This window comes from Colossoma macropomum, unplaced genomic scaffold, assembly GCF_904425465.1.
Source record: "Colossoma macropomum unplaced genomic scaffold, Colossoma_macropomum, whole genome shotgun sequence".
Lineage (NCBI taxonomy): Eukaryota > Metazoa > Chordata > Actinopteri > Characiformes > Serrasalmidae > Colossoma > Colossoma macropomum.
This window is the reverse complement of record NW_023494797.1, coordinates 16,078,590-16,105,935: the sequence shown is the minus strand read 5'-3', so window position 1 is coordinate 16,105,935 and position 27,346 is coordinate 16,078,590. Positions and strand designations below refer to the sequence as shown.

At 40.0% G+C, this 27,346-nt stretch overlaps 1 protein-coding gene across 1 annotated transcript in view; it reads left to right on the top strand.

The window, feature by feature from the left end:
* The first annotated feature begins 20,137 nt into the window (after positions 1-20,137).
* The window catches only part of piezo1 (piezo-type mechanosensitive ion channel component 1), a 134,844-nt gene continuing 127,635 nt past the window's right edge, over positions 20,138-27,346 (top strand). Inside the window, 2 exon segments of the mRNA XM_036584417.1 lie at positions 20,138-20,270; positions 22,166-22,261. Of these exon segments, the coding sequence (XP_036440310.1) occupies positions 20,153-20,270; positions 22,166-22,261 (214 nt within the window). The 5' untranslated portion in view covers positions 20,138-20,152.

Here is a 27,346-nt window from a genome sequence, read left to right as displayed (position 1 = left end):
AACTACAGCAATGGCTGTCCTCAGTTCTGCAGAGCATTATTAAAAGGAAAAGTAACAAAGGGGTAAATAGGTCCCTGTCCCAACTTTTGGAATGACGTGTCGCAGGCATGTGTATGTATATATCGCTACTGTCGGAACAAAAGCTTGTATCTCCATTTTCAGCGTTTTTCAGTTTTTGACAAAATTTGAAATGCTTGCTATCCTTTACATTGTGTGTTAATTTCATGGTGAATGGACAAACAGAAACGGCCCAAAATGACTTTGAAAAATGTCTGGTTCCATTGACTTACATCAAAAGTAAAGTGGGTTGTTTCCTTCTCCTGTAAAGTTACCATTTTAGAGATACGAGGTTTTGTTCAGACAGCAATATATATGTACATAAATGTGTGTGTGTGTGTGTGTGTGTGTGTGTGTGTGTGTGTGTGTGTGTGTGTAAATATATATACACACAAAAAAATACAATAAGTTGAAACATTCAATGTCTTATATTCGTACTGTTTTTAGTTGAATACAAGTCCATAGTACATAGGATAGGATTTTTTATTTACATTTTTGCTAGTGTCCGAACTTTTTCGGAGTTGGATTTGTACTCCAAAAACTGTAGTTTATCATGAAAGCTGTTAATGTATTATGATATTGACCACCTGCCCCTTCATTTGCCTTACAAACCCTCTAAGCATCAGTGTCTTTGGTTAATGGAAAGACTGCGGTCATCTGACGCCAGCAGCTTCGTTTAAAACATATCGTTTATTCCTCGCCGTCAGCTGAGTGCGAGTGTTGGGGTCAGACCCGGACTCTCGCCCCAGCGGCAGTAGAATGTGATACGGCCTCTGGCCTGCAGTCATTAAAGAGCAATTTAGCTGCCCACAGTGACAGCGAGTCCGGCTGGTAAACAGATGAGGCTTACACTGTGACGTGCTTGAGACCCACCGCTCCGTATGTGCAGTGTCTGTGTGTGTGTGTATGTGTGTGTGGCTGCCTAGTGAACAGCTGCGCCTGTTGCACGCCTGTTGTACAATTAAAAAAAGACGATATATGTGTTTATATATATATATATATATATATATACAAATGTATACTGACTGCCTAAACTGCATAATAACAAATAGCTGACTGGATGGTAGCCTATTGCGCTTTTATTTACTTTATTAATTAGCATTATATTTTTTCTTTACCAATTTATTTAATTGTTTTTCTCCAGTTATTTATTTTTACAGATGTTCAATAAAAATGTCATTATACTACAAAAACTATACTGTATAGTTTTTATAGCCTTTTTAAAATGTGGCTTTAATGTTTTGCTGGTCCATTTTGTATTTATGTATTTATTAATGAAACTTATTATAAAACGGTAAAAAACACTTACAGAACTTTGCGGCTGCCACCTTTTATTAAAAGGGAATTCCACCGATTTCTCAAAATCCCAGCTTAATTAGAGGGTTAAGATACAAACAAAGTCATTCAGAGTGGTTTGGTGTGAAATGCTTCATTGTAGAGAAACTGAGTCTGAATTGTTCACAGTGGTGGTGATAGGAACCAGACGTCTGAAGAGTTTAATGGCCCTAAAAGCTTCCTCACAGAAAGTTATTACACAAAGTAGGTATGAATACACTGTCTGAGACATTGTTTATGATGACCACTGGTTCCTATCACCACCACTGTGAAGACGTCCAAGTCAGTAAGTTTGTCTGCAGTGAGCCATTTAAAACCATTAAACTTCTCTGAATGACTTTATTTACATCTCAACCACTGAAATATGCAGAACTTTTGCTCTTTGAAAGTCCCCTTTAAATGGGTGTTTGTCAAAGCAAAAAATGCTTCTATATCCGTGTGAAGCAACTTCTAGGCAGAATTCCTCTCTGAGTGTGTTCTGCTGTTGGAGACATGTGACGGAGTGAGATAAAGCAGAGGGGCTCAGGACCCTCATATCAGCCCCCTCCTTTCAAACAGGAGAACACAGTGAGCATGCTCAGAGTGTCTGCCTTGTTAGATCTGGGTGTTTTACAGCTCCTTAGCAATATTACAACCCCCAGAGTAAGTCTGATCAGTGTTCTGTCGAGGAATTTGGGAAGCAGAGTGCAGTTAGGTTCATATTTTCTGGTGCTATAGTTTTTCATTCACTCCTCAGAACAGTAGTTTGGTCAGCTGAATTGTAGTTGTGGTTTTTGTAGGTGACCACATTAGAAACGGAAACTGATTTGCCTTTTCAAAAACTGCATCTGTGAAACGCCACATAACTCTAACTGTATGAGGAGGCAATTAAATGACTAACAGCCCTGGGGAATAGAAAGATTGTGGTAAAATAATAAAAAAAAAATGATAAAAAATCCAAACTTAAAAAATAGAATATTGAACTGGGAATAAAATTAAATGTAATTCAAAAATAATGAGTAAAACGAAGAATTTCAACTCAGCAAAACAATACATAAGTGCTTATAAATAGTTAAGTGCTTATTAACATATTAATTGAGCTGCTTTTTGAAGAGCCCATATCCATATACCTCATTTTCCTCATTGAAGTTTTAGATCATACTATTCACTTTACAGTCCATATAGTTTATATATGAAAACTAAGCTGCAAAATCAGCCTGTTTTGAATTTACTGGCTTTTGTGATGTCACAAAAAAACAATTGCACATATCTGCCTATTCAGCCTATAGCAGCTTAGCTCCGCCCCTTTCACACTGAAGTTATGAGAAGTATTTCCTCTCTCAGTGCTTTTTGAAACTGGCACAATGCAAGGCAGCCAGTCAGAACAGAGCTTATTTACATACATCAGTCTTAAAGGCACCATAACAAAAACAGCCTGTTTCATTCTAAGGGATGAAGAGGATTGTGGTTGTGAGGTTAATGGTCATATAAAATAATCTGTGACTGTTTTTCCTGCATAAAACTGCAGAGTTGTCATGCGTGGACCTCAGGGGCAGAAATTTAATGTATGAAAAATGTCCAGTTTAAATGTCAACCCAAAATTAAGTGGTTTACTTTTGGGTTTAGAAGGTCTTTAGGAAGCGGAGTGCAGTTAGTTTAATCATCTGAACTTATTTTCGAAGAAGTTCCAAAGTTTTGGAGCAGAAACATTAAAAGCAGCACTTATTTAGGGTTCTGTTTTGAGGGTAGAAGGAAAGGAAGCAGAGGGTTCGGTGTGATGGAACGTGTTTTGATTGTGCAGCATTCCTCACTCACCTGCTCTGACAAGCCTTCCACCTCCACAGCACTTTATGAGAGAGAGAGAGCGAGAGAGAGAGAGAGAGAGAGAGAGTCTGATTATACAGGCAGAGAGTTTTGTAGCCTCTTATCACAACAAGTGAGACAAACCAACTTATTTTGTTTAAGTTATTTGTAACTTAAGCTACGTTCACATTACAAGCCTCGTTGCTCAAATCTAATCTCTCTGACACGATGGTTCACACTCGTTTAGGTAAGTGATTCAAATCTGTCGTTAATGTGAACGAACCAGCGTCCCGAAATGACCCGCATGAGCACATCCTACTCAGTAACGTCACGTGGATGAATCACGTGCATCATCAGCACAAACTAACGAACAGAACGAGCTTCGCTGTGAAGATAATTAACTCTGATCAGCTCTCAGCTTCATTATTAGAGCCAGACGGGCTTTAATGTCTGTTCGGCGCTGTTGCCGTGGTAACGCTGAATGATGGCATAGTGGGGGAAAAAAAGCACATGAATACCGATCTGAGCTTCACATTAAGATCGCATGGCTATGAGTCGGATACATATCCGATCTAGGACCGCATATGAAAGTGACCCAGGTCAAAAGATCAGATTTGTGTTCACACAGTCCTGAAAACACCAGATCTGAGTCACATTAGGGCAAAAAATCAGATTTGTGCCGATTCAACCTGGTGATTAAATGAGTAACTGGCAGCTCTGGGAAATAGAAAGATTGTGGTAAAAGATACATTTTTTGTTTTTCTCACTTATTTTTGTCATTTCGTCCCCTTTGGACTTATAAGGTTCTCTCTGACCAAATGGAGTTGTGTTTTTTTTAAGTTGTGTGCTTTTTTGGACTTTTTATCTAGAAAACAAAAAGGTTCTATCTCCAAAGTCAAACTCTAACTTGTTCTATAAGGTTCTATCTGTGAGCCAGTCAGCACTTCGAGTACCCACAAGAGGACCAATCAGGTTCTGCTTCTTTGTCATGTTGCCGCTCTGCTCAGCGACTGCAGGAAAAGTCTATAAAACTTTATGAAACATGAGAACATGTTGCAGAAACTCTGCCTGTCTTCTTCAAGTTCTTTAAAAAGTCTTATTGTCTGAAATTTTATACATATTATACATATTAAGCCTTAAAGGTAATTAAATAGTAAACATTTGAATTGATGAGGCCTTAATACAACATAAACATTCATTTCATTAATTCCTCCATCTTTTTTCCTTCTTTCCCCCAAAATAAGACATTCTGGCGCATTAGAGTCTCAAACAAAACCTCACACTGCCTTTAGACTGACCTGCTCCACTGACTCACTGGGACAGTTTATTACAGTAGCTGGTTTCTGTCTGACTAAAGGAAAGTTAAACTAATGGTTCCTTCCTAAAACTGACCTCTGCACTGGACAAAACATTTAGCACTGACCTTTATACTTAGTCTGTCAATCAATTCTCTTATGAATATGAAAAAGATGATTTGTTCTAAAACAAAAAATAATTATCATAAAAATTAAATAAATAATACAAATAAACGCCATAAAAATGTCTTTAAAAAAGCATTAAATTGAACTTGGATACATGTCGACACTCTGTTACGCTAATTTTATGTTTTAAAATAAATTACGAATATAAACTGTTTGTGTTCCCTTAAAATCGTTGCTTCTTTTCATGCTTCGTCAGGTAGAACCTTGTAACTCCAAGCAGAAAGTGGGTTCTTAGGATTAGAAGGTTCTGTCTGCATTTTACCTGTTCCAAAAAACTAATTATGGTTTTTATTTATTATTAATACATTTAGGGTGTCTGTCATTCTCATGTATGATACAGACATGTTCTACATATTGCTTTTGCTATTTGGAATGCAAAATCTTCAAAGCTCAATATCTCAAAACTGCTCAGAACACAGACAGAACCTTATAATTCCAAGCGGACGAATTGTTCGGTTTGGTAAAAATCATAAATGGTGATTCTGATAATTTTTTCTGTGTAATTAAGTTTTAGATGTAAATAAAGTCACAGAAAAGCTATTACATGAAGCTGTTTTGTAAAGAAATGTCTGTATTTGTGTTGTAGACATCATGTCTGGTTCCTAGTCTGTAGTCTGTAAGTTTCTATACAAGAACCATTTCACATCAAACCACTCTGAGTGACTTTGTTTACACCTCAGCTGCTGAATGATGCAGCAAATTTGAAAAATGAGTGGACTTCCCCTTTGAGGGTTTGTATGCGGGCCCACACTTTGATTCCTCAGCTTATAGAACTTTTTTTCACAGTATTTACTGAGTAATAAGTCCAGGGTTTGATTTCTTTGGAAGTGTAATGTAACCTTCACAGCAGTAAATCACTGTTAAACTGAACAGAGAGAGAGACTCAGAGAGAAAGAAAGGAGAGAGAGAGACTGTGAGTAAATGGAGAGCGTGTGAAAGTGAGGGAGAGTCGGGGGGGCGGCTGCTTGTTCGTTAGCGTGCAACGGTATCAAACGCTGTCTGGCTTTTACAGCAGCGCTCGTGTCCAGCTCTGTGCGCTGAATGCTACTTTTGTTTCTGGCTGTTTTATGGAAAATTGCTTCATCGTTCTGTCTCTGTGCCAGAGATGTGGAGCTGAGCCAAGATGGTGCAATATCCTCACACAGCTGCTCTCTCGCACTGCCTCTCTCTCTCTCTCTCTCTCTCTCTCTCTCTCTCTCTCTCTCTCTCTCTCTCTCTGCATGCCTGTCTCTCTCTCTCTCTCTCTCTGTCTCTCTCTCTCTGCATGCCTGTCTCTCTCTCTCTCTCTCTCTCTCTGTCTCTCTCTCTCTGCATGCCTGTCTCTCTCTCTCTCTCTGTCTCTCTCTCTGCATGCCTCTCTCTCTCTCTGTCTCTCTCTCTGCATGCCCCTCTCTCTCTCTCTCTCTCTCTCTCTCTCTCTCTCTCTCTCTCTCTCTCTCTCTCTCTCTCTCTCTCTCTCTCTCTCTCTCTGCATGCCTCTCTCTCTCTCTCTCTCTCTCTCTCTCTCTCTCTCTCTCTCTCTCTCTCTCTCTCTCTCTGCATGCCTCTCTCTCTCTCTCTCTCTCTCTCTCTCTCTCTCTCTCTCTCTCTGTGTGCGCGCGTGTGTGTGGTAGGTGTGTAGGTGATATGACTGTTATTGTGGACAGTGTTCAAAAGTCTAACATCATGATGCTTCAAGAAGTTTTCAATATGCAATATTTATTTTTTCTGACGTCTGATATGTTGACACAAAGTTGTGCCACATTTCAAAGTACTATGAAAAACTGAACTGAACGGTTTGTGTTCGACATTTACTTAATTAAATCCAATTAAACTGGACTTTCATAGCATAATGAAATGCTGTTCCTACAGTATCCACAGTACGCTCGTAAAAGCATATTCATCTCTTTCTCAGTGGACTCGTTGAGAATCTGCCAAACGTTTAATGACCAAAGTGCTTTCCTTTCAGTGTAAATTGGGTGGTCCTGATCTTGCATACACTCTCAGAAATAAAGGTAGTAAACAGTCACTGGAGCAGTGCCCCTCTTGTCACTAGGGTGGGACCCTCAAGGGTACCTTTTAAACAATGTGTTATCAGGATGTCTACAGTACCTGCAGATCTGTTTTTTTTTTGACAGTAACAATATGTAGAGCCAGCTTCACTCATTCCTCTGTTTCACTCACACTGTTTACTTCTGCTTCTCTGACATAGCTGGCTTTGAGCCATGGACTGATGGCTGTCAATCAAGTGTGCTTATCAGAATATAAGAATTTTTTTGTTTTTTTTTCATTCAGTTTTTGATGGATGTTTAATGTAACACTGATTTTAATATCATACAAACATTTTTAATATTTCACACTGTGATCCCTGAGACAGAACACAGAACACATCCTGACAGAACACATTACGTTAAAAGGAGAGTCAGACTGGACTTTAATGTGGTCTTTTTTAAATGTGGCACTGCTGTTTTGCTGCTGCTGAGCTCTGTCTGTTCCACCTTAAACCGTAAAATGAATTCATGACACTGTGTAGGGATGCCACTATCGATTATATGAGTCATCGAGTGATACAGCGATTATTTTGACGATTAATCAAATAAACTGTTTACTTCACCGACCAATAATATACTGTGCAGAGTCTTTTATTTAAAACCTTTTAAAAGATGTGTTATCAGGGTATCTACAGTCACTATAAAATTGTTTATTTTAATTCAGTTAAAATCTTTTCTAACACAATTTAGTGCAGATTTCCTCTTTTCAGTGGATCTGATGAGAATCTGCCAAACATGGCTTTATAATGGTCTGTGGATACTCTGTTTATCATTCACTAGGTGGGCTAATCACATTGAATATGTCAGTTTTAATGTATTATTATTATTATTATTAGTAGTAGTAGTATTTATTTATTTATTGAATTATTTATTTATATTTGTTGTTTCTTTTGTGCGGAAAGGAATCTGATTTCTATTCAGTTACAGTTTAGTCATTACATTTTTTCCCAGTTCCTTTTTTCTGTCCCATTTCATTCTGTGTGTTGGTGACGGCATCTTTAGCACATCTAAAAGAGAAGAACAGAGCTTAAGGAGTTTCACTTCATTTGCTGATAGATGAATGATGTACCGCTGCGGTTCTAGACGTTGCTCAGCACTGAAGTAGTTTTGTGACGTGATAGTTGTTGTTGTTGATGAACTTTTCCTTGTACTTCATAGAAGTAAGAGTACCGAGAGTGTGGATTTAGGCTGTTCTTGTTTGGTGAGCATGTAAAGGAGGCAGAGATGAAGTTGTTCCTCTGTTGTATTGTGGGTAATTGTGTTATCGCTCGAGACCACATGGCAGGGCCTTTGGATTCAGACGTGCGCAGATAGGTGGTGGTTTGGGGTGGTGCTGTTAAAGGACTGAGCTTTTCCTTTCAGAGGCCTGGGATCATTAGTGCTGTTGGTTTTCAGAGCTGGAGGAGGTGCTCATTTATATCCTGCTGTTTATCGCTCCTTATTTTCAATCTCCGCTATTTATGGGTTCCTTTTGTACCGAGGAGGAAGTGTGGAGGGACTGACTCTCACTGCTTATTGTGCCAGCCTGACTTTTATTTATTTATTTACTTACTTACTTACACTGTTCACCGATCAGGCATAACACTATGACCACCTCCTTGTTTCTACACTCATTGTCCATTTTATCGGCTCCACTTACTATATAGGTGCACTTTGTAGTTCTACAGTTACAGACTGTAGTCCATCTGTTACTCTGCATACTTTGTTAGCCCCCTTTTACCCTATTCTTCAGTGGTCAGGACCCCCATGGACCGTCACAGAGCAGGTACTATTTGGGTGGTGGATCATTCTCAGCACTGCAGTAACACTGACGTGGTGGTGGTGTGTTAGTGTGTGTTGTGCTGGTGCGAGTGGATCAGACACAGCAGTGCTGCTGGAGTTTTAAACACCTCAGTGTCGCTGCTGGACTGTGAATAGTCCACCAACCAAAAATATCCAGCCAACAGCGTCCTGTGGGCAGTGTCCTGTGACCACTGATGAAGGACTAGAGGATGACCAACACAAACTGTGCAGCAGCAGATGAGCTATCGGCTCTGACTTTACATCTACAAGGTGGACTGACAAGGTAGGAGTGTCTAATAGAGTGGACAGTGACACAGTGTTTAAAAACTAGTATGCATAGGTGGACTGTATGATCTGCCAAGTGAATGTTATGGAACCTTTTTTTGTGCCTCGATTTCTTCCTGAAATGAACGGCATTAATACACTGCAAAAATGGTGTCTTGTCGATGAAATGATCTTAAATCTAGTCAACATGTGTAATATTTCCCATTTTGAGATGGCTGTGCGCTTATTGTGAGATTATTTAGTTTATTTCTAGACAGTTTTACTTGTTTTAAGTAATTTTATTAAGTAAAATTCTCACTATACTGGCAGATTATTTTGCTGGTTTCAAGCACATTTCATAAAACAAGCTAAATTATCTGCCAATATAGTGAGAATTTTACCTAATAAAATTACTAAAAACAAGTAAAAATGTATAAAAAATGAGGTAAATAATCTTGAATTAAGCTTCCAACAATCTCAACAGGAGAGATATTAGAATTATTGACTATATTTAAGATAATTTTACTTGACAGGATACATTTTTTGCAGTGTAGGGAGTTTGTCCCTCTTTGCTGCAGTAACAGCCTCTAGTCTTAGGAGTAGTCTAGTCTGAGGAGGCTTCACACTAGATGTTGGAACATTGCTGTGAGGATTTGATTGAGCATTAGTGAGGTCACGTACTGATGTCGGATGGTCAGTCCTGGATCTCCAGCTTGTCCCAAAGGTAGAGCTGGGCGATATGGCCAAAAATCCTATCACGATAAAACATTTCATATCGTTTGATATCGATACATATTGCGATAAAATGTAAGTTTGAAGGCTGATTTTTGCTCCTGAGTGGTCAGTTGCTGTGTTAAACTATCATTTATGGTCAGAACATGACAGGTTCTGGTTAGCTGTTTTTACCAGCTGGAGAAGCGTAACTGTAAGCCACACAGCAGAGACAGTACGGGACAGAGAAGAGCCTAGAGGCTCTTTTTATAGAGAGAAAATAAGTAAGTCTCTGTGATTTGTTTTGGTTGCACCTAGTTTAATGTGTAAATAAAGCACTGTGGTTGACTCACGCTGGTGTTTGTGTGTGTTTGAGCTCTTGTCGGGTTTCCCAGTCGGTGTGCTTCGGCTCTTTCCCAGCCTGGCGCCACAATATTTTGAACAACATATTAATCTGTAATCTCCTCACCGTCGTGTTCTTCCACCCACACACACTGTCAGTGAGCACTGACGAGCGGGCATTTTTGTGGCCAGGAGAAAAAGCCGTTTTTCTCTTCTTGTGGCTTGTTTAGTTTGTCTTGTTTGGTTTGTGGAGGTCCGTCCACTAAAAACTGCCATTGTCCAAGGTGAAAGGGCCGAATCTGTTTTGTACACACGTTTGCAGGAGCGAGTGAGCGTCTTTTAAGCTCTGGTCACTGAGAAAAGCCTGAAAGGGCCACTGTTCACTGTCCACATGTGACTGCCCAGGGCGCTGATGCACTGATATGTTCCCCTTTTAAACACTCAGGACACACTTTATTGACCAGTTTTGACTTTTACAGGGATCATCATGGAGAAACGTTCCAGCATTTAGTCTGAAAGATGAAAACAGTGGCAGAGAGCCTGCAGGAGGTTTTATATGATGATCTGGGTGACCTGTTGCAGTGGGAGAGAGAGAGAGAGAGATGTTGAAAGCGGTGGAGGAATGTAGTAAATCTGGTCTATCTGACACATGAGAACAGAAAACTAGCAAGTACTGCTACCTATGTGTAAATCAAGAGTTCATTTGCAAAAACAGCAAAACATTTTATTGATTTTCATAAAAATGATCATGTAAATCATGTTAATTTTTCTCAGTTGGGTTGTTGTGATGAAATAAAAAAATCAACAAAATACAGGTGACTTACAAAATTAAGCTTTAGTGATTTTTTTTTTTGTTTTTATTTAAATTTTGTTCAATGGACAATGGAGTTAAACAAAGCCATGTTATGGACACAAGTTTCTTTTAAGTGCAGTATTTAAAATTCTTTAACACAAAACAAGCAGGTAAAGTGTTGAAAACTGCAGCAGAAACAGCTCATTTACAGTCAGTATTAAACATCTATAAGGTCCGACCTCTGAAGGTCCCAAGGCTGAATCCCAAACGGCTCACTGCTCCCTGTATAGTGCACTATGTGAGTTATGAAATTGTGGCGTTTAAACTCAAATATAGCGCTTAAGTCCAGTGTGAATTGGCTGAATCCAGAGTGGGTCTCTGTTAGTCACACTGAGCTCTGTTTAGATGCAGTAGCAGTTATTTTAAGACCTTTCTTTAAGACGTCGTAGGGAGACGGGAGCCGTTTGAGATTCTGCCTTAAACAGTTTGAGGCAGTGTTGTGTTACCTGACCTGAATACTGAGCGCTGATTGGCTGAACGTGTTTATCGGGCTTTGCTGGAGAACAGCGCTGCAGTTTGACCGTTTTTGCTGTAAAATGTGAACCTGCAGTGCCTGGAGCTCAGTGTCTTAAAAGATGGTGTGTATCGTTTTTGGCAAATGAATTCTTCATATAAAAGAATAATATAAGTATGTACGTATATATGTTATGTGTATATTTCTCTTTCTTTCTCTAACCCCAATTTCTTTCTCTCTTTCTTACTTTCATTTCTTTATTTATTTATTTCTTCATTTCCTTTTCTTTCTTTATTTCATTTTCTTTCTTTCTTTCTTTCTTTCTTTCTTTCTCTTGTATTTATTTCTCTCTAACCCCAATTTCTTTTTCTTTCTTTCTTTCTTTCTTTCTTTCTTTCATTTCCTTTTCTTTCTTTATTTCATTTTCTTTCTTTCTTTCTTTCTTTCTTTCTTTTGTATTTATTTCTCTCTAACCCCAATTTCTTTTTCTTTCTTTCTTTCTTTTTCTTTCTTTTCTTTCTTTTTTCTTTCTTTCTTTCTTTTCTTTCTTTCTTTCTTTCTTTCTTTCTTTCTTTCTTACTCACTCTTTGTCCCTCGTTTTTTCATCAGAAAGAAATGGCAAAAAGTTGTTGTTGTTGTTGTTGTTGTTGTTGTTGTTGTTATTATTATTATTATTATTATTATTATTATTATTAAAAATGTAAAATATTGTTTTCGTCATGCCACCAAACAACACTGTACACACAGTAACAGTAATGTACATTAACACCAATAACACAGATATTTAGTGGGTTGAAAGTGTAGAATCTGTGTTTTCTACAGAATTTCTCTGCCTGTTTCTGGGCCGTGCAGGCCGAGGGGGCCTGTGGAGGGTTAAGCCTGTGTGTGCTGGTGTGACAGAGAGAGAGGATTAGATTTGTGGGTATACATAATTGCACTGTAGTGTAATCGCCTCTTGGATTAACTGTTCCTGTTTCCTCACTGTGTGTTTCCCTCCGCTGAGGTTGTGCCTCAGACGTTCACATTATCCAGATGCAGGTGCAGTCAGACAGGACATGCCACCGTGAGATTTCCCACATGACCACTGAAGCGCTCTCTAATTGCTGGAGAGACGGAAAGTATGGCGATTCATCGGGCCTGATTATAACCAGAAGCCCTGTGGGGGACGTCCTTTTCAGTGCCTGCAGTCTCTGGAAGTGCAGATCTGTCAGCTCGACCCAGTCTTGGCCAAACCATACTCCAAATCCACTGTGCACATTTTTGCTCTTAACTCAAGTGTCGTTGATCAGATGAGACACGTTTGGGGTCTGAAGGTTGCTTCTTTAGTTTGTCAGTGGAGCTTTGAGGCTAATGTAGCTAACTGACTTACTTGTGTAGTTTCTAACAATGTGCGACACAATATTAGATATAAAATGGACAGAAGTGTGGATGAAATTCAGACTTCAGCTACTTTTTTATCTTTATGATGTACTTTAGTCCATGTTTATAGATAACAGTGTCAGAAACCGCAAGTCTATAGAGATTACACAACAACTCAGTAGCGTTTGATGTGATTGTATGATGATTCAGGCTTGCAGTTTGCATGATGCGAATTAGTGGGGTATACGCTTCCATTACTTGTTAGCTACATGAGCCTTGTAGCTCCAGATCAAAGCTAACTTTAAGCACCAGACATCGGCTGACTATGTTTGGGGTAGGAGGAACATTGTCTAAAGTAGTACTAGTTCTTTAAAGCACATATTTAATGGAGCAAATGTACGACTATTCAGAGTATTGTAAAATGCTCTCCATAATGGTTTGCATTAGTTTTATGCAGAAAGCGATCCATTAAGGCTGCACAGTTGCTAGTTGTTATTGTGATATTGGCCTTAGCAGTGCTTTGCAACATACAAGTTAGCCCTCTACCCAAACACAGTGTCAATCACAGTAAATTAATGTGGTCAAAATAATGCAGGCGAGTCTTTAACCACCTCACGCTATTGAGTGCGTTTACATGCACTTAATAATCTGATCATAATCAAATTTCTACTGTTATCCGATTATTCAAATGGTCGTGTAAACACCATATTCCGATCTAGAAATTCGATCAAGAAATCTGAAGAAAGCTGGATTTTAGCTTGTAATCAGATTTCTCAGCGCATGTGAACTCTTACTCTGATTTCTTTCGTGTTTATCAGTCTGCACATGTGTCCGGCGTTGCTGCAGCAAAACACTTTTGGAGCGACGCTGAAATCAACTACATTCTTGGCAAAATGAAGGATTTAAATATTATTCATCTGCTAGATCAGAGGTCACTAACAGGTGGACCGCTATAACCGATAAATTATGTAGAATTATTTAATTTCGACAGGGTGGTCCTATTTTAATCGGCGTAACTTTTCTAGCCTTTAAGGTACGGCTTTAGCAGCCCGGGAGACTCACAGACCAATCACATGCATTGTAAATATGACACGTGACTCTACTAGCCAATCAGATCTGTGCATTACATGCATGAGCACTGCGACTCGAGTGAGTGACGCCACACACAGGGGACGGACGAGGCGAGACACAGCAGTCGGAGAAGAAAGTGAGCCAGAGGGAAGTTATTTAACATGGTGCGCTCTAAAAAGAGAAAACTGACAATAAATATTGTTGAAATGTTACTGAACTGTACTTTATTTGATTCGACATTCAGTTATCAACTACATAAGATGTTGTTATAACTACTAGGCTGCTTCAGTAAACAGTATATGGCACTGAATCATAATGCAAGTTATCATTATGATGTTCTGGACCTTTGCCTGAGGAAATTTTCTCTAAATGGACCTTATCGAATTTTAATTAAAGACCCCTGTTCTAGATTATATATATGTTCATATTTTCAGGTAAAGTGGCGGGATGTTTATAAAAAAGCCGCGGTATGAAGTTTGAGTTTTGCATTACGTTTACGTCTCGTCTTCTTCTGTGAGTTTATTGGCTGGTTGCAAAGCAGAAATTCGATTACTGTCTGACTCACGTAGACCTGGAGTTTACCATTATCTGATTACTCAAGAGCATATAAACGCATTGATCGGATTACAGACAAAATCTGATTTTCTGCAGTTATCAGATTATTAAGTGCCTGTAAACACACTCATTGATTCACCAGTGGTCTTCATAGTATAATACATGGCATTCCAGTCACACTATGTAGCGATATAAAACAGACGAAGAGGCCGTCCCCTCTCCGGTCAGCACTTTAACACACAGTCATAACACACAGACGCTGTGGAGACAGCACCGAGTGTTTCTCCGTCCTCAGGCTCAGCTGTGCGACTGTGGGTCGCGTCCAGAAACGGTTTTAGAGAGGAGAGTGGAGATGTTGGCTGGAGTGCTGGGAGAGAATGTGTTTATTACAGGCTGTGGTGGGGCGTTATGTGTGCTGACAGGTTTTCAGGCGTTTCCACTGTAAAGTATAGCCTTGGAAACTGTCTCTGTCTATAGGGTTCAGTGTTGGGAAAGCTCTGGTACCATTCAGTAGACTGTGATTAGCTAATAAACATGCATCAGTAGCCTAACAGTTCGTTTATAAAAGCTGAAATGTTGAGCTAACAGGACTAAAATCTCTCAGAATCTGATGAAATAAGGAAGAAAAGCTCTGTCAGTCAGCGGTTGCACATGTATTTGTTGTATATTACTCAGAATCAGATGGATTCCACTGCATTTGATTACAGTGTGAAAATGTGTCTGTGTAATGCATGAAGAAGGTGCGTAATGTATATGTGTGAGGGTTTATAATCTCTTCAGTGGGAGTGGGAGTGGGAGTGGGGAGGGTGGGGAGGTGTTTTGAGGGGATCGATGTTGAGGTAATATGGCTTTGTGAGTAAAAATAGTCTTTAAAAAGTCACACAGATAAAACAACCTTTATAGCATTCAGTGAAAAGAGTGTGAAATGTTCATAGTATTCAGTCATTAGCATTTCAAAATAACCTTTTCACTTCAGACAGTGCTTAATAATAAATAAACGACACCACTTTCTGCACTGAAGCACCTGAAAGAGCCTTCGAAACAAAGGTACAGGTGAGATCTTTTGTTTATTAGATACAGTTAAGATGTGATATTTATTTGGATATCCAAAAGAATTACATTTTAAGTTGACGAGCCAAGCCTCAGTGTTTTATCCCAGCTGTGCGCTGTTTGTGTCTGTTTTGCTGCGTTTTGTGAGCATCTTTACACAAAATACTCTCACAGCGTTTTTCACGCACAAAAAAAAAACAGCTCAGTGGAAATTTGCTTTGTTGTGTCGCTTCTGTTAGAGTAAAAAGTTGTGCAGGTTGAAACTAAGCGCAGGCCGATATGGGGAGTAGCTGTGGCTGGGGCTCAGCTGTGGTGGGCTGCTGCTCACTCTCCCTGCCCGCTGACATATTGTTGCATATCATGCGATCCAAGGCCCGGTACCCGTCTACGGCCTGGTGGTTGGGAAGCTGTGACGAAGAGACTCTTCTTCTAGGATGCGGATCTAAGCTGGTTTATGCTGGTCTAGTACTGGTCTGCTGCTAGTTTAGGTGGTCTACCAGCGTGGTCATTCTGATTTACCAGCATGCCAACAACTAAAATACAACATATCACTGCTGTCGGAAGAAAACTTCCATCTCCAAAATGGTGACTTTACAGGAGAAGGAAAAAACATACTTTACTTTTAATGTAAATCAATGGAACCCGACGTTTTTCCAAGTCATTCTGGGTCGTTTCTTTTGGTCCATTCATGATGAAATTTACACACAATGTAAAGAGCAACAGGAATTTCCAAATTATGACAAAAACTGAAAAACGACAAAAATGGAGATACGAGGTTTTCTTCCGACAGCAGCGATATACTGGTTTTGGTGGTGATCAGCATATTAAAGGGAAATTCTGCAGATCTCTGCTGGTGACATCCCATATAAATAAAACTAATGAGTGGCCACGCCTTATTAACACATGGGAATGAGATCTTAATGCATGGCCACGACTTAGTAAGGGGTGGGAATGAGATAATTAAGTAGTGGCCACGACTTAGTAAGGCGTGGGAACAAGATTACACCTTACTAAGTCGCGGTCGTGCATTATGATCATGTTCCCACGCCTTACTAAGTCGTGGCCACGCATTATTTTTATTTATACAGGATGTCACCAGCGGGGCTCCATAGAATTCCACAAATTTTAAAAAAAAATTCTGAATAATTTAGTCCTTGAGATGTAAACAAAGTCGTTTAGAGGTGTGAAATGGTTCATTGTAGAGAAACATACTGACTCTGACTGCTTTACAGTGGTGGTGATAGGAACCAGGGGTCACAGTGTCAACAACACAAATATGGCCATTTTATTTACTATCCAAAACCACCAGTGAACCAACACGAGTCTTCTGAGTTTTTAGATATAATCAACGATGGTAAAATAATCATAAATCTGAAAAAAGTCTTTCTTTGGGGGGTCTATTTTGCCTTACAAAGCCTTGCATGCCCCCCCTCCACCATGAATGGAATCAAATAAATGGATTCAGATACATTTTAAGCCAAAAATATTACAAAACTATCATAAAACAATGTGTTAGACATCTGGCAGCACATTTATAACCATTTTTAAAGTAGTAACTTTCTGTGAGGGAGCTTTTAGAGGTGGACGTCTGGTTCCTATCACCACCACTGTGAAGCGTATCACACCAAACCACTCTGGATGACTCTGTTTACATCTTAACCGTTTAATTATGCTGAATTTTTGAAAAATCCCCGTTAACTTCCAGGGCTGCTGACCTGCATTACCAGCACCCAGAACACAACATCTGCTGGTCTATGCTGGTTTTTTTAGCAGGTCTGGCCAAAAGACTTGAGAGGTGTGCAAAATACTTTACAAGTGTAATGAAATTCCTTTTTGTGACTCCCTTCAGAGAGAGAGACCCGTCTTTGACGCTGTGTACATGTGTCATACACTCACACTATTCATGTTCTGTGTGCGAGAATATGAAGGGCTGGATCTGCGGCTTGGCTGTTGGTTTTTCCAGTCCCCAAATTACCATAATTTCCTAAAGGCACCGAGTTCACTGCATGTGTATGAAGAGTTTAGCTTGGGTTAGCCTGACTGCCACCACCTTCTGTCCATACCACTTTATATCTGAGTCAGGCGTTCTGTATGAACTGTTGGACTGAGCGCTGTGTGTGTCTGTCACAGCGTCAGGGTCTTCTTGGATCTCTTTGTAGACGCTAACCTTTTAGAACACTTTTGCTGTTGTGTTTAGTTTCGGGAACTCCATTCAGCCTCATCTGTCTCTCTGAATTATTGGAACATGTGAAGAACGGCTGAGAGCGTTTTGGTGTTTCGGTAAGCGCAGGCCGGAGGGACGGCTAACGGGGCTTAGGCTGCGTAATGGAAAGGCTTACAGTGTGAGGAGAGGTGAACAGTGGGGCAGCCAAAAGAGAGCGAAAGCGGCTGGACGGTGAACAAAGAGCAAAGGAGAGCGGCATCAAAATAGCAGACGGAGAACGATCTGAATTCATCTGTTTCAGCTCAGCTATTTTTGGTTGTGTCAAATGAAACCAGCATTACATGCTGCTTAGGGCCTGTAGGGTGTTAGTGTTAGTGTGTGTGTGTGTGTGTGTGTCTGTGCAGGTTTCGTAGCAGGGCTGTAAATCTCTGACCTTATGACTGAGTTCTCTTACAGTTCTTTATGAATATGATCTCAAAGTTCACTGGAATTTGAAGTGATTTATTTTGCTTTTATTTTGTTAAACATACAAAATACATAAATGTGACTGGAGGATTTGTTTACACAGTAGTGAAATATTGCCATTAAATCGATCTCTCAAGCTTTTTATGTGATGATTATTATTATTATTATTATTATTATTATTTTGCGTAGTTTTCTGTAGGGCTGGACGATTAATCACTTTTTTTTCAGTCATAATTTTGGCTTCCAACGATTATGAAAACAAGATAATGGTGATAAAATGATTATTGTGCCACGTTCCATTTTACAGTGATGCTCTTGTTTTGTCTTGTGTTATAGATCCTGCGTACCCCTTTTTCTTTGCAGTGCACTTTCGCCCCTCCCTAGAAGCCAAAACTCATCTAATTATTTTTTATTTTTTATGTAGTAATTTTTTCTATGTTTAGTAGTTTTCAGTTGTGGAAGTGCACTACAACATAGCTAATCTTATTTATTCCGAGTTAAATAAATGCATGATGTTTCCAAAGTTAATGAGCGATCATGTTAAATAACAGTGATCTTAATATTATACAAAATAATCGTGATTATGATTTTTGCCATAATCGAGCAGACCTTGTTTTCACCCAGGTTAGTTGTTTCCAGTTCCCATCCACTAGCTCAGTCTTCACGAAAGCTACTGGGAGGGAGGGTGAGGGCTGACTTACACTTGTTCCAGGATGTAGAGTCTAAAGTCAGGGATCACTCTGTAGTTGGCGTCATGCGTATATTAGGAACTCCGGGTCTAAGCAGGTTTTCTCTGTGGGAGATAATAATGATGCACTTTGTCTGTGTACATTTTCCTCCTGAATTTCACCGAATCATCAGAAATACAAGATGGCATGAAGTAAGTCTACTGTTAACTTCAGCACTATTAAATAGATTATTCTACTGAATTAGTTCAAACTGCCGTCTCACAGTAAATAAAACTGGACACCTCCCAGTAGAAAGTACTCTATAAATTGTGATTTTATTAGTTTTATTTACTGAGATTCCACAGCAAATAAAACTATATAAAGAAAAATCAGTTAAGTGTTCAAAACTTGGTATTTACATAGATTATGATGTATTTATATTCTGTCTGTTGGGAGGTGTCCGTCCTAAACCTTAATCCTAAATTTACACTTTCGAAAATAATACTTGGGCTGTTTGCATTTTTTTTTTTGCAAAAAGTGAAGTTGTAAGATTTAGTTTGATTTTTTTAAAGCTTTATTTAAAAAGTTTTCAAGTCACTACTGAAACAGTTTTAGTCTGTAGGTGGAGCCTTATTAAAGTCACACCCTTGCATTTTAGAGCAGGAAGTGAGGCTGCATCCCTGTCCGTCATGGCCACATGGTGAGCAGTCAGATCCCATTGTTTTGGAGTAAATGTGAAAGTCTGACAATCAGTGTGGAACCTTAATAATTGTCACTACCGAAACACTATACTTTCTTTTGTGTTTTAATAAAAATTTATGATTTAATGTGTATAACTTTATGTAAAATTATGATTTAATGTGTATAACTGTTCAAAGCTGTGTTTGCTGGTCATGTACTGGCTAGCATTTTTGAGTCCTGCTCAAAATGAGTTAAAATAGTCACTACCGAAACAGTCACTGCTGAAACATTTGGTAGCATTCCAGTAGTGTTATCATTGTTTTCATAGTGTCAAAATGAAATGGAAGATAAATGTAATTAAGATACAGAGCCACTCAAACCAAAAGGTCTTTGGTCAAAAGTCCAAGTGAGTTAACCTCTTAAATCCCAGGTTTATTACATACTAAGCTCATTATTCAGTAACTACAGGGACTTCAGTGTAAACAGGCTGAGGTATTCGTAGGTTATAGAAGTGTGTAATAACCTTTGGGCTCGTCGGTGGGTCCTGACCATTTAAGGGGTTAAAAGTCCACTCTGACTTTAAACCAATTTGTTAGAATGATCTATATCCAACACCAGCTGCCGAACACCGCCAGAGCCTCTAAACTACCACGTTCAACAACGCTTGCTGGTTTGTGTGGAATGTTTTGCTGAGGTCAGTGTGCAGCAGTGTTAGCTTGATTCCTTAACAGCCTCGTAATTCAGAGGATCCAGAGACGTTGAGGGGAAACATGTCTGTAGGGCAAACCGAAGCAAACCCAGCTCTGCTCCTCTCTTCTAAACAAAAGTACATGTTTCACGTAAACACTCTCTCCCTGAATTGACCAACAGCCCATTGACTTCCATTTGAAATGTTTCGGGATCCTCAGGTTTGTTTTCTGCATACAGGAAAGCATGAAGACGTTACCGTCTGTGTGATCAGCCGTGCGCTACAGATACAGCAGGTAGAGGTCAGGCAGAAAACCGTTGAGTGTTCCTCTCAGGTGTGAGCGGAGAGACGTTGGGAGATATGGAGATGAAAGCTGGACTGGAAAAGAGAGCGAGAGTAGTCAGGGATCCCTCCCTGCACTGGCAGCTCCTCAAAGCGCTGGCCGCTATCCCACAGTGCTTTGCACGTGGGCCTCTCGGTGAGCTTGTGTCTGAACAATCACACGGGCCGGTGTGTTGTTAACCTCATCAAAGGAATCCGCGGAGTGGACGCGCTCCACTTGCTGCCCTGCTCAGCCGGAACGAGAAAGCCCAGCTCGTCGTGCAGGGAAGTGGCTGCGGGTGGAAGAGGAACAGCTGGAAATGAGCTTTTCCACTGCGGCACAGTGAAGAGCCAAATGAGTGCTTTGACCTCATGGTCAGCGTTTAGGCAGATTCACTGGGCCGCAGTGGCTCTAGTGGTTCTTTTATATAGAAGACTGAGGAGACCACTGTCGTTTTTGCTTGACGTGCATCATTATTTACACGGCGAGGGGAAACAAGTGTTCCGACACTTTAGTTTTTGTTGTTTAACAGACGTCCAGTGCATATGTTCACTTCAGCTTTACACACATTATGTCTTTTGGCAAAATACATACACCGATCAGGCATAACATTCTGACCACCTCCTCGTTTCTTGTCCATTTTATCAGCTCCACTTACTATATAGGAGCACTTTGTAGTTCTACAGTTACAGACTGTAGTCCATCTGTTTCTCTGCATACTTTGTTAGCCCCCTTTTACCCTGTTCTTCAGTGGTCAGGACCCCATGGACCCTCACAGAGCAGGTACTATTTGGGTGGAGGATCATTCTCAGCACTGCAGTGGCACTGACGTGGTGGTGGTGTGTTAGTGTGTGTTGCGCTGGTCTGAGTAGATCAGACACAGCAGTGCTGCTGGAGTTTTTAAACACTGTGTCCACTCACTGTCCACTCTATTAGACACTCCTACCTTGTCAGTCCACCTTGTAGATGTAAAGTCAGAGCCGATAGCTCATCTGCTGCTGCACAGTTTGTGTTGGTCATCCTCTAGTCCTTCATCAGTGGTCACAGGACGCTGCCCACAGGACGCTGTTGGCTGGATATTTTTGGTTGGTGGACTATTCTCAGTCCAGCAGCGACACTGAGGTGTTTAAAAACTCCAGCAGCACTGCTGTGTCTGATCCACTCAGACCAGCACAACACACACTAACACACCACCACCACGTCAGTGTTACTGCAATGCTGAGAATGATCCACCACCCAAATAGTACATCGGTATATATATATATATATATACAGTATCTTCTTACTATACTATAATCAGTCATGCTGTAACGCTGCTGTAATGCGACTGGGGCAGCAGTGACGCCATAACAACTTCAGGTTCTGGTTCTTGTGGCGGGAAACTAAGTTCCTGAGGGTAGATGACTTAACATCCCCTCAGCTGAATGCTGCTGTTGTGACCATGAACACAGCACTCATGAAACCTAAGCAGCTCCTTGATTATCTTAATGTGAGAGAGCTTTATAGCCCAGCAATACTCTTCATACATGTAAATCGATTTGGGAAAGAGTGTTATGTTCGCTTGAAGGAGTGGATCAATCGAGAAGGCTAATGTTGCTAACAGTGAATGAAAACGAATAGCCGTCAAACTTGGCTTCCTCCAAACACCACAGTGCTAACTGACCTTTAGTAACTTTCGTCCTTTGAAAGCCACCTTAGCACCTTTAGTCAAGCTCTTCCTTTAACTGTACAGCAAATCACTGCTGTCGGAACAAAACCTCGCATCTCCATTTTTGTTTTTCAGTTTTTGACATTATTTGAAAATACCTATTGCCTTTTACATTGTATGTAAATTTCACAAAAAACGAACCTAAAGAAATGTTCAAACTATACATGGGGAAAAGATTCTGGTTCCATTGACTTACATTAAAGATAAAGCATGTTTTTTTTTCCTTCTCCTGTAAAGTTACATTGGTTGATACAAGGTTTTGTTCCGGGAGCAGTGAAATGTGTGATATTCATGTCATTAAAATGTGTATTGACCAGCTGTTTTTCTCTCTTTGACCCCACAGCCTGCCTGTTCCGCTACAACGCCCTCTCTTTAGTCTACCTTCTCTACCTGCTGCTGTTGCCATGGTTTCTCTGGCCCAACAAACATACGCTGCGAGGTGAGTGAGCACCTTAATGAATCCTTTCATTCTCCTCCCTCTTTTAGTCACTTTAATCTAAAGTAATGGTTATTTACACCAGGAAATAAATGATGTATTTGCCCACAGGCATCTGTAACCACAGGTGGGTAGAGTAGCCTAAACCTATACTCAAGAAAAAGTAATTAAAAGTGGATATACTTTTCCAAAGTGCAGAAGTCCGTCAGCAGGATGTCCTCTCGGCTTTTTTTACTGATTGTGGTCTAAAATGTGGGATTTTGCAGCCTTATTTATTTATTTATTTATTTATTTTTATTAAGTGGGGGGTGGTTGGGGTAGATTTGGCTGTGCAATAACAAAGTAGTGATAATTATGAGCCTGACATATTCTTCAGCTTCTTTGAATGTATCTTGGTTAGTTTCTGATAAAAACAAGTGAGAAACATTGAGATAAAAAAATGTTTTAACACTGTTTTAAAGAGTTTTCAATATTTTATATTGAAATTATGTAATAAAACTGCTTTTATTCAAAATAACCATCATATTTCTACGGTCAAATATTCCAGAAAGATGAGCAAAAGTGCTGTTTACTTTGTTTTCCTTTCTTTATTCCATTTTCTTGCTCTAGTTTTAGTTGTTTTCTATCTGTTCTAGTTACTTATTCATGTTAAATTGCAAAATACACCAATGACTGATCACGTGGCAGATGTCTGCCTCAGCGAGTCCTGTAGTAGTGTGTTACAGTAAAGTGCCTCTTGTCTCTAGTAAGGGCCAAACAGCTCCTCGTATGGTTTACCACAGAGTGTCTGTTGTCCTCATTAAAGACACAAACAGACACTTGTATACCTCACAACAGAATCTATGCCGTCGTGGCGTAATCCTTAACAGATGAACCAATAGCTGTAGGGTAAATACTCAGTGTAGAGTCCTGCTTGAGAGGTCTGTCGGTCAGACTGGGTTGCTGAGATGGACAGAAGATCGTCATTTCTGCAAATGCTGTTCTCCTGAGCTCTCTTCATCTCAAAGAAAGAGATTTGCAGTGGTGCTGTCAAATCTAGGCCTGGGTGATATCTAACAGTAATTGACGTCGTATTTCATTATTGTTAAAAATCATAGTTATAAGGGAAAATCATTATAAGGGGAAGTTCATGAACAAATTCTAAGTTGACTTGACAGAACCAGCTAGTAATGTTTTAACAGTTGGAGCAGTTGCTGAACACTATTGATTTGTTTTTGATAATGTTGAATTTGCTTTTGCATTGCTGTGGTATTCCAGTGTGTATTCAGGGTGTTGCTTTGTAGCTGGCGACCTATTCAGTATAGGCTCTACAATTCTGTAAAGTTTTGTGGTTCTAGCTTGAAAGCTGTGGGAGTAGCATTGCAATTTTTTACTGTATAATAATATAATAATAATAATAATATGATATTATTATTATTATTATTATTATTATTATTATATTAAGAAGAAGAAGAAGAAGAAGAAGAGAACAAAAAGCAGTAACTTTGCTTTTTTAAGCCAACAAAAATGGTCTCCCTGTCTCCCCCGCCCCAGCCCACCGCAGAACTGCTTATGTGCATGCTGTACTAAAGTCCACTGTGCGATTTTAGCCCATTTTTAAGCCTGATTTGACTGAATTTCACGATCGGGCCGATTTCAGCTTCATCGGCCGTTTGCCGTGCAGTGTGAGAGGGGAAACGATGCCCGTTTAACTGCCCAAACTAAGTCCGATTGAGCCGTTGGACGATCAGATGGATTTCTACCTGTTAGAAATTTTGGTCGCTTGTCTCACAGTCTGAGCAGCCCCACGAACGAATTTCTCAACGTCGCACCCAAAACCACACACAAACACAGCCAGCGCTCCTGCACTGACGCAAAACAGTCCACATTTGCAGCACCAGCGTCCGTATATGGCGAATTCGCGCCGTTTGCCTGAGTTGAATTGCGAGGTATAAATAAATATGGTGATTTTTTTGTCTGTAGACCGCCTGCTCTTCAGCTTCAGTGCGCAGTGCGGCACCACTTAGCAAAGCTGTTGTAGCGGTTTGTCAGTGGCTGAATCTCAAACGGCCCCTGCTTCCTATGTAGTGCACTAATTTCTGGCTTCTTCACCAAAATAGTTCACTGTTTGTCCAGTATGGAACTGTGCACACATGGCTGAATCTCAGAAGGCTGTTTATTAGACATGTGATGCACTTTTTCTGGTGCAGGAGCAACAATTTTAGTATGCGGTGCACTGTGTAGGGAGCCATTTGAGATTCAGCCAGTGTTTTGATCAGGACTTGGTGTTGTTTTGAATGAAACAACTTTACTGTAGACAGAGCGTCTGTAGGGACTTAGTTTCACGTGCAGTGTGTCGTGTCGTGTCATGTCAGTCAGACCGAGTGTTTTCATACAGTGTGAGGCTTTGGCCGAACAAGAGGGGTGATTCAAACGTACAGTGTGAGTCACCAAAGAACACGATTTCTAAAATCACACCGTATATGCCTGGCTTAAAGATGTATCCTTCCAGTAATTATCAGTAACACTTTCTGATGCATAAATAATGCAGTGATTGAACAAATATTGTGAGTGTTGGTTGAATTCACACTTTTAAAGTGCTGAGTAACTTATAGAACTGCGGTGGAGCTTCGTAGTACATCCAGCATCTCTCAGCATAGGAAGTGACTTGGATCCTGTTGGTCTAAAGTAAAATGCTGAAGCTCCTAAATAGCAGAGCAGCTCCTGTGCTGTACTAACAATGTGTGGAGGAGACTCTTCTCTGATGAACTCGTGATAGTGATCTGCTGTTTGTGCTGTCAAGTTTTAAACCTGCTGTAAATTTGTTTCGATTAGAAAAGAAAGGGAGAGACAACAGCTGGTAATCTGGCCTAAGGCAGTCTAGTATTGGAGCTGAGTCGATGGCAGGGTGGGTTTTGTATGGAGCGTTCTTATCGTCTGATAATTTAAAGTGTCTCCTGACTTCCCTTTAAACTATAGCAGTCACGTGGAGTGTAAGGTTTGGTGACGTGGATGCCTGGCGTGAATCTATTTTTTATGATACATTCAAGTAAAAAGCAAAGATTTATTAAGCAGGGTTTTTTTTTTATATGTATATTTTATCATTTTTATTTATTAACAGTAGCTACATTTCCATCCAAAGGATTTTTATGAATTTTTGCATATAGACTATGAAAACAGAAGTTGTCAGTAATTCATTTTATGAATACAAAAATGAAAGTTTCTGTGAAAACTTTTTTCCCCTCAGCTTGGGTGAAAAAAACTGTTCCAGCCCTGAAATGTTGTGAAAGCCTTTGTATATTTATTTATTTATTTATTTATTTAAAACATAAATTCATTGTTGGGCAAATGTCTGTCAGTAATAAAATTTAAAGCCTAAACCAAATTTCCTTAATCAGTGAGCTTTGAGGGAAGTCAGGGCTACACAAGTTGTGACATACAGAAAATTAAGCATGAAAATACAGCTTTTTTATTGATGAATCAAAAGTTGTGTTGTCAGCTTCGTGTCAGCTGTTCACAGGAAATAACATCACTACATAAGGCACTTTTATCAGCACTTCTAAGCTGGTGGACGACAAAAATCGCTACATTTATTTTATGTAGATTCATTTTGACGCTTGCAGTCTGTGTGGAAAGTCCATGGAAACTAAGCTAGTAACTGTTATATAGGGAGATTCACTTGAAAGAGGCCCCAAATATTCTGCTGTAACTCCCAGTTAGGATGAAGCAATCAGAACCAGAAAAATACACAACATACCTTGACGTATGTGTAATCGTTTGCATTACATGCGATGCTGGAAATGATCTCCATTTTCTGCCAGACACATAAAGGGGTACGGGGGATATGCACCCAGAGGTTGCAAACCGAGGTTAAATGTTGCGACCTCATCGCTCCGACACAGGGGCATCCCACTTGTTGTCGAAGCTCCATATACTGAGGAGCACATTGCAACTTGTTTCGTTCAGATTGCTTCATCCTGGCGAGAGTTATTACAGAATATTCGGGGCCTCTTTCTAGTGAATCTCCCTGTATTTAAAGGCCTTAGTAGATGAAATGTGTTATTGTTCATAGTCTATAGGTTTTTATGTGGCTTAAAAAAAGACAAAGCTTCTGGATACTAAATAGAGGAGCATATACCAACGTAACAAATAAATACTCTATTATTCAGATCCAAATTTGGGCCAACCCTACGCAAAAGTGCTATTCCATGTTGTGAATAACTTGTATGCCATGTTAGCATTTTTGTCCAGACTATCCTTTTAAACAGCTATGCTTTATTCTTGCCGTTCCTCGTATCGTATGGTTGGGAATTGAGTCGGTTTGTACTTATGAATGGCACATAGTCACTTTGCCAAGCCGCAGCTTGGTACCCAGAGATTGCGCGAACAGGAAAGTCCACTGCAGTCCAACTGAGCATTAGCCTCCTTAAAGTGGATAAAGTCCACTGCTCTGAGTTACAGAACCAAAACAAGCTCCCTTTGATTCCTAAGTCGCGGTTTTCATATCCACTTTGATCGTTAGGGCACCTGGGGGGGAAGCGGCTTGTACGGATGAGGACTGATGTTTGCTTACAGATTATATTAATATCTGTGGTTTTAGACGTCTTGCTCATTTCCCCGTAAAGGCTGGAGCTCAGTGCCTCTGGACCAGCCGCTGGCAGGATGGGTTTTTCTGAGAAGCGTTGATGACAGGAAGGTTTCGCTACCTCTTTGTGGTACGCTGGGCTGGTACCCAGGCCTGTCTTTCACACCAGCAGCAGGTGATAACCAGAGCTACAGATACTTCCTATTTTAAGTGGTACAACTGCTGCGTGTGATATGAGCGAGTGTGCGGGCAGTTTAAACTTCATGGCAGGTCTACAAAGGACGGGTCTAAGCCGCCTGCTGAAAAGAGGGTGACGGATTATGTTTATGTACAAGCATCAAGGACTCTTTGAATCAAAGAGTCGGTCATACCATATGCAACGGATCCTTGTCCCCCATTTTTTTTTATATTTTTTCAAACAAAGTCATAATTGGTGCTCAACTTCTTTAGGTGTATGCAGGACCTAATTTAGCCAAGCCCTCATTCAAATGAAATGGAATGGCACTAGCCTACATCTGATGTTG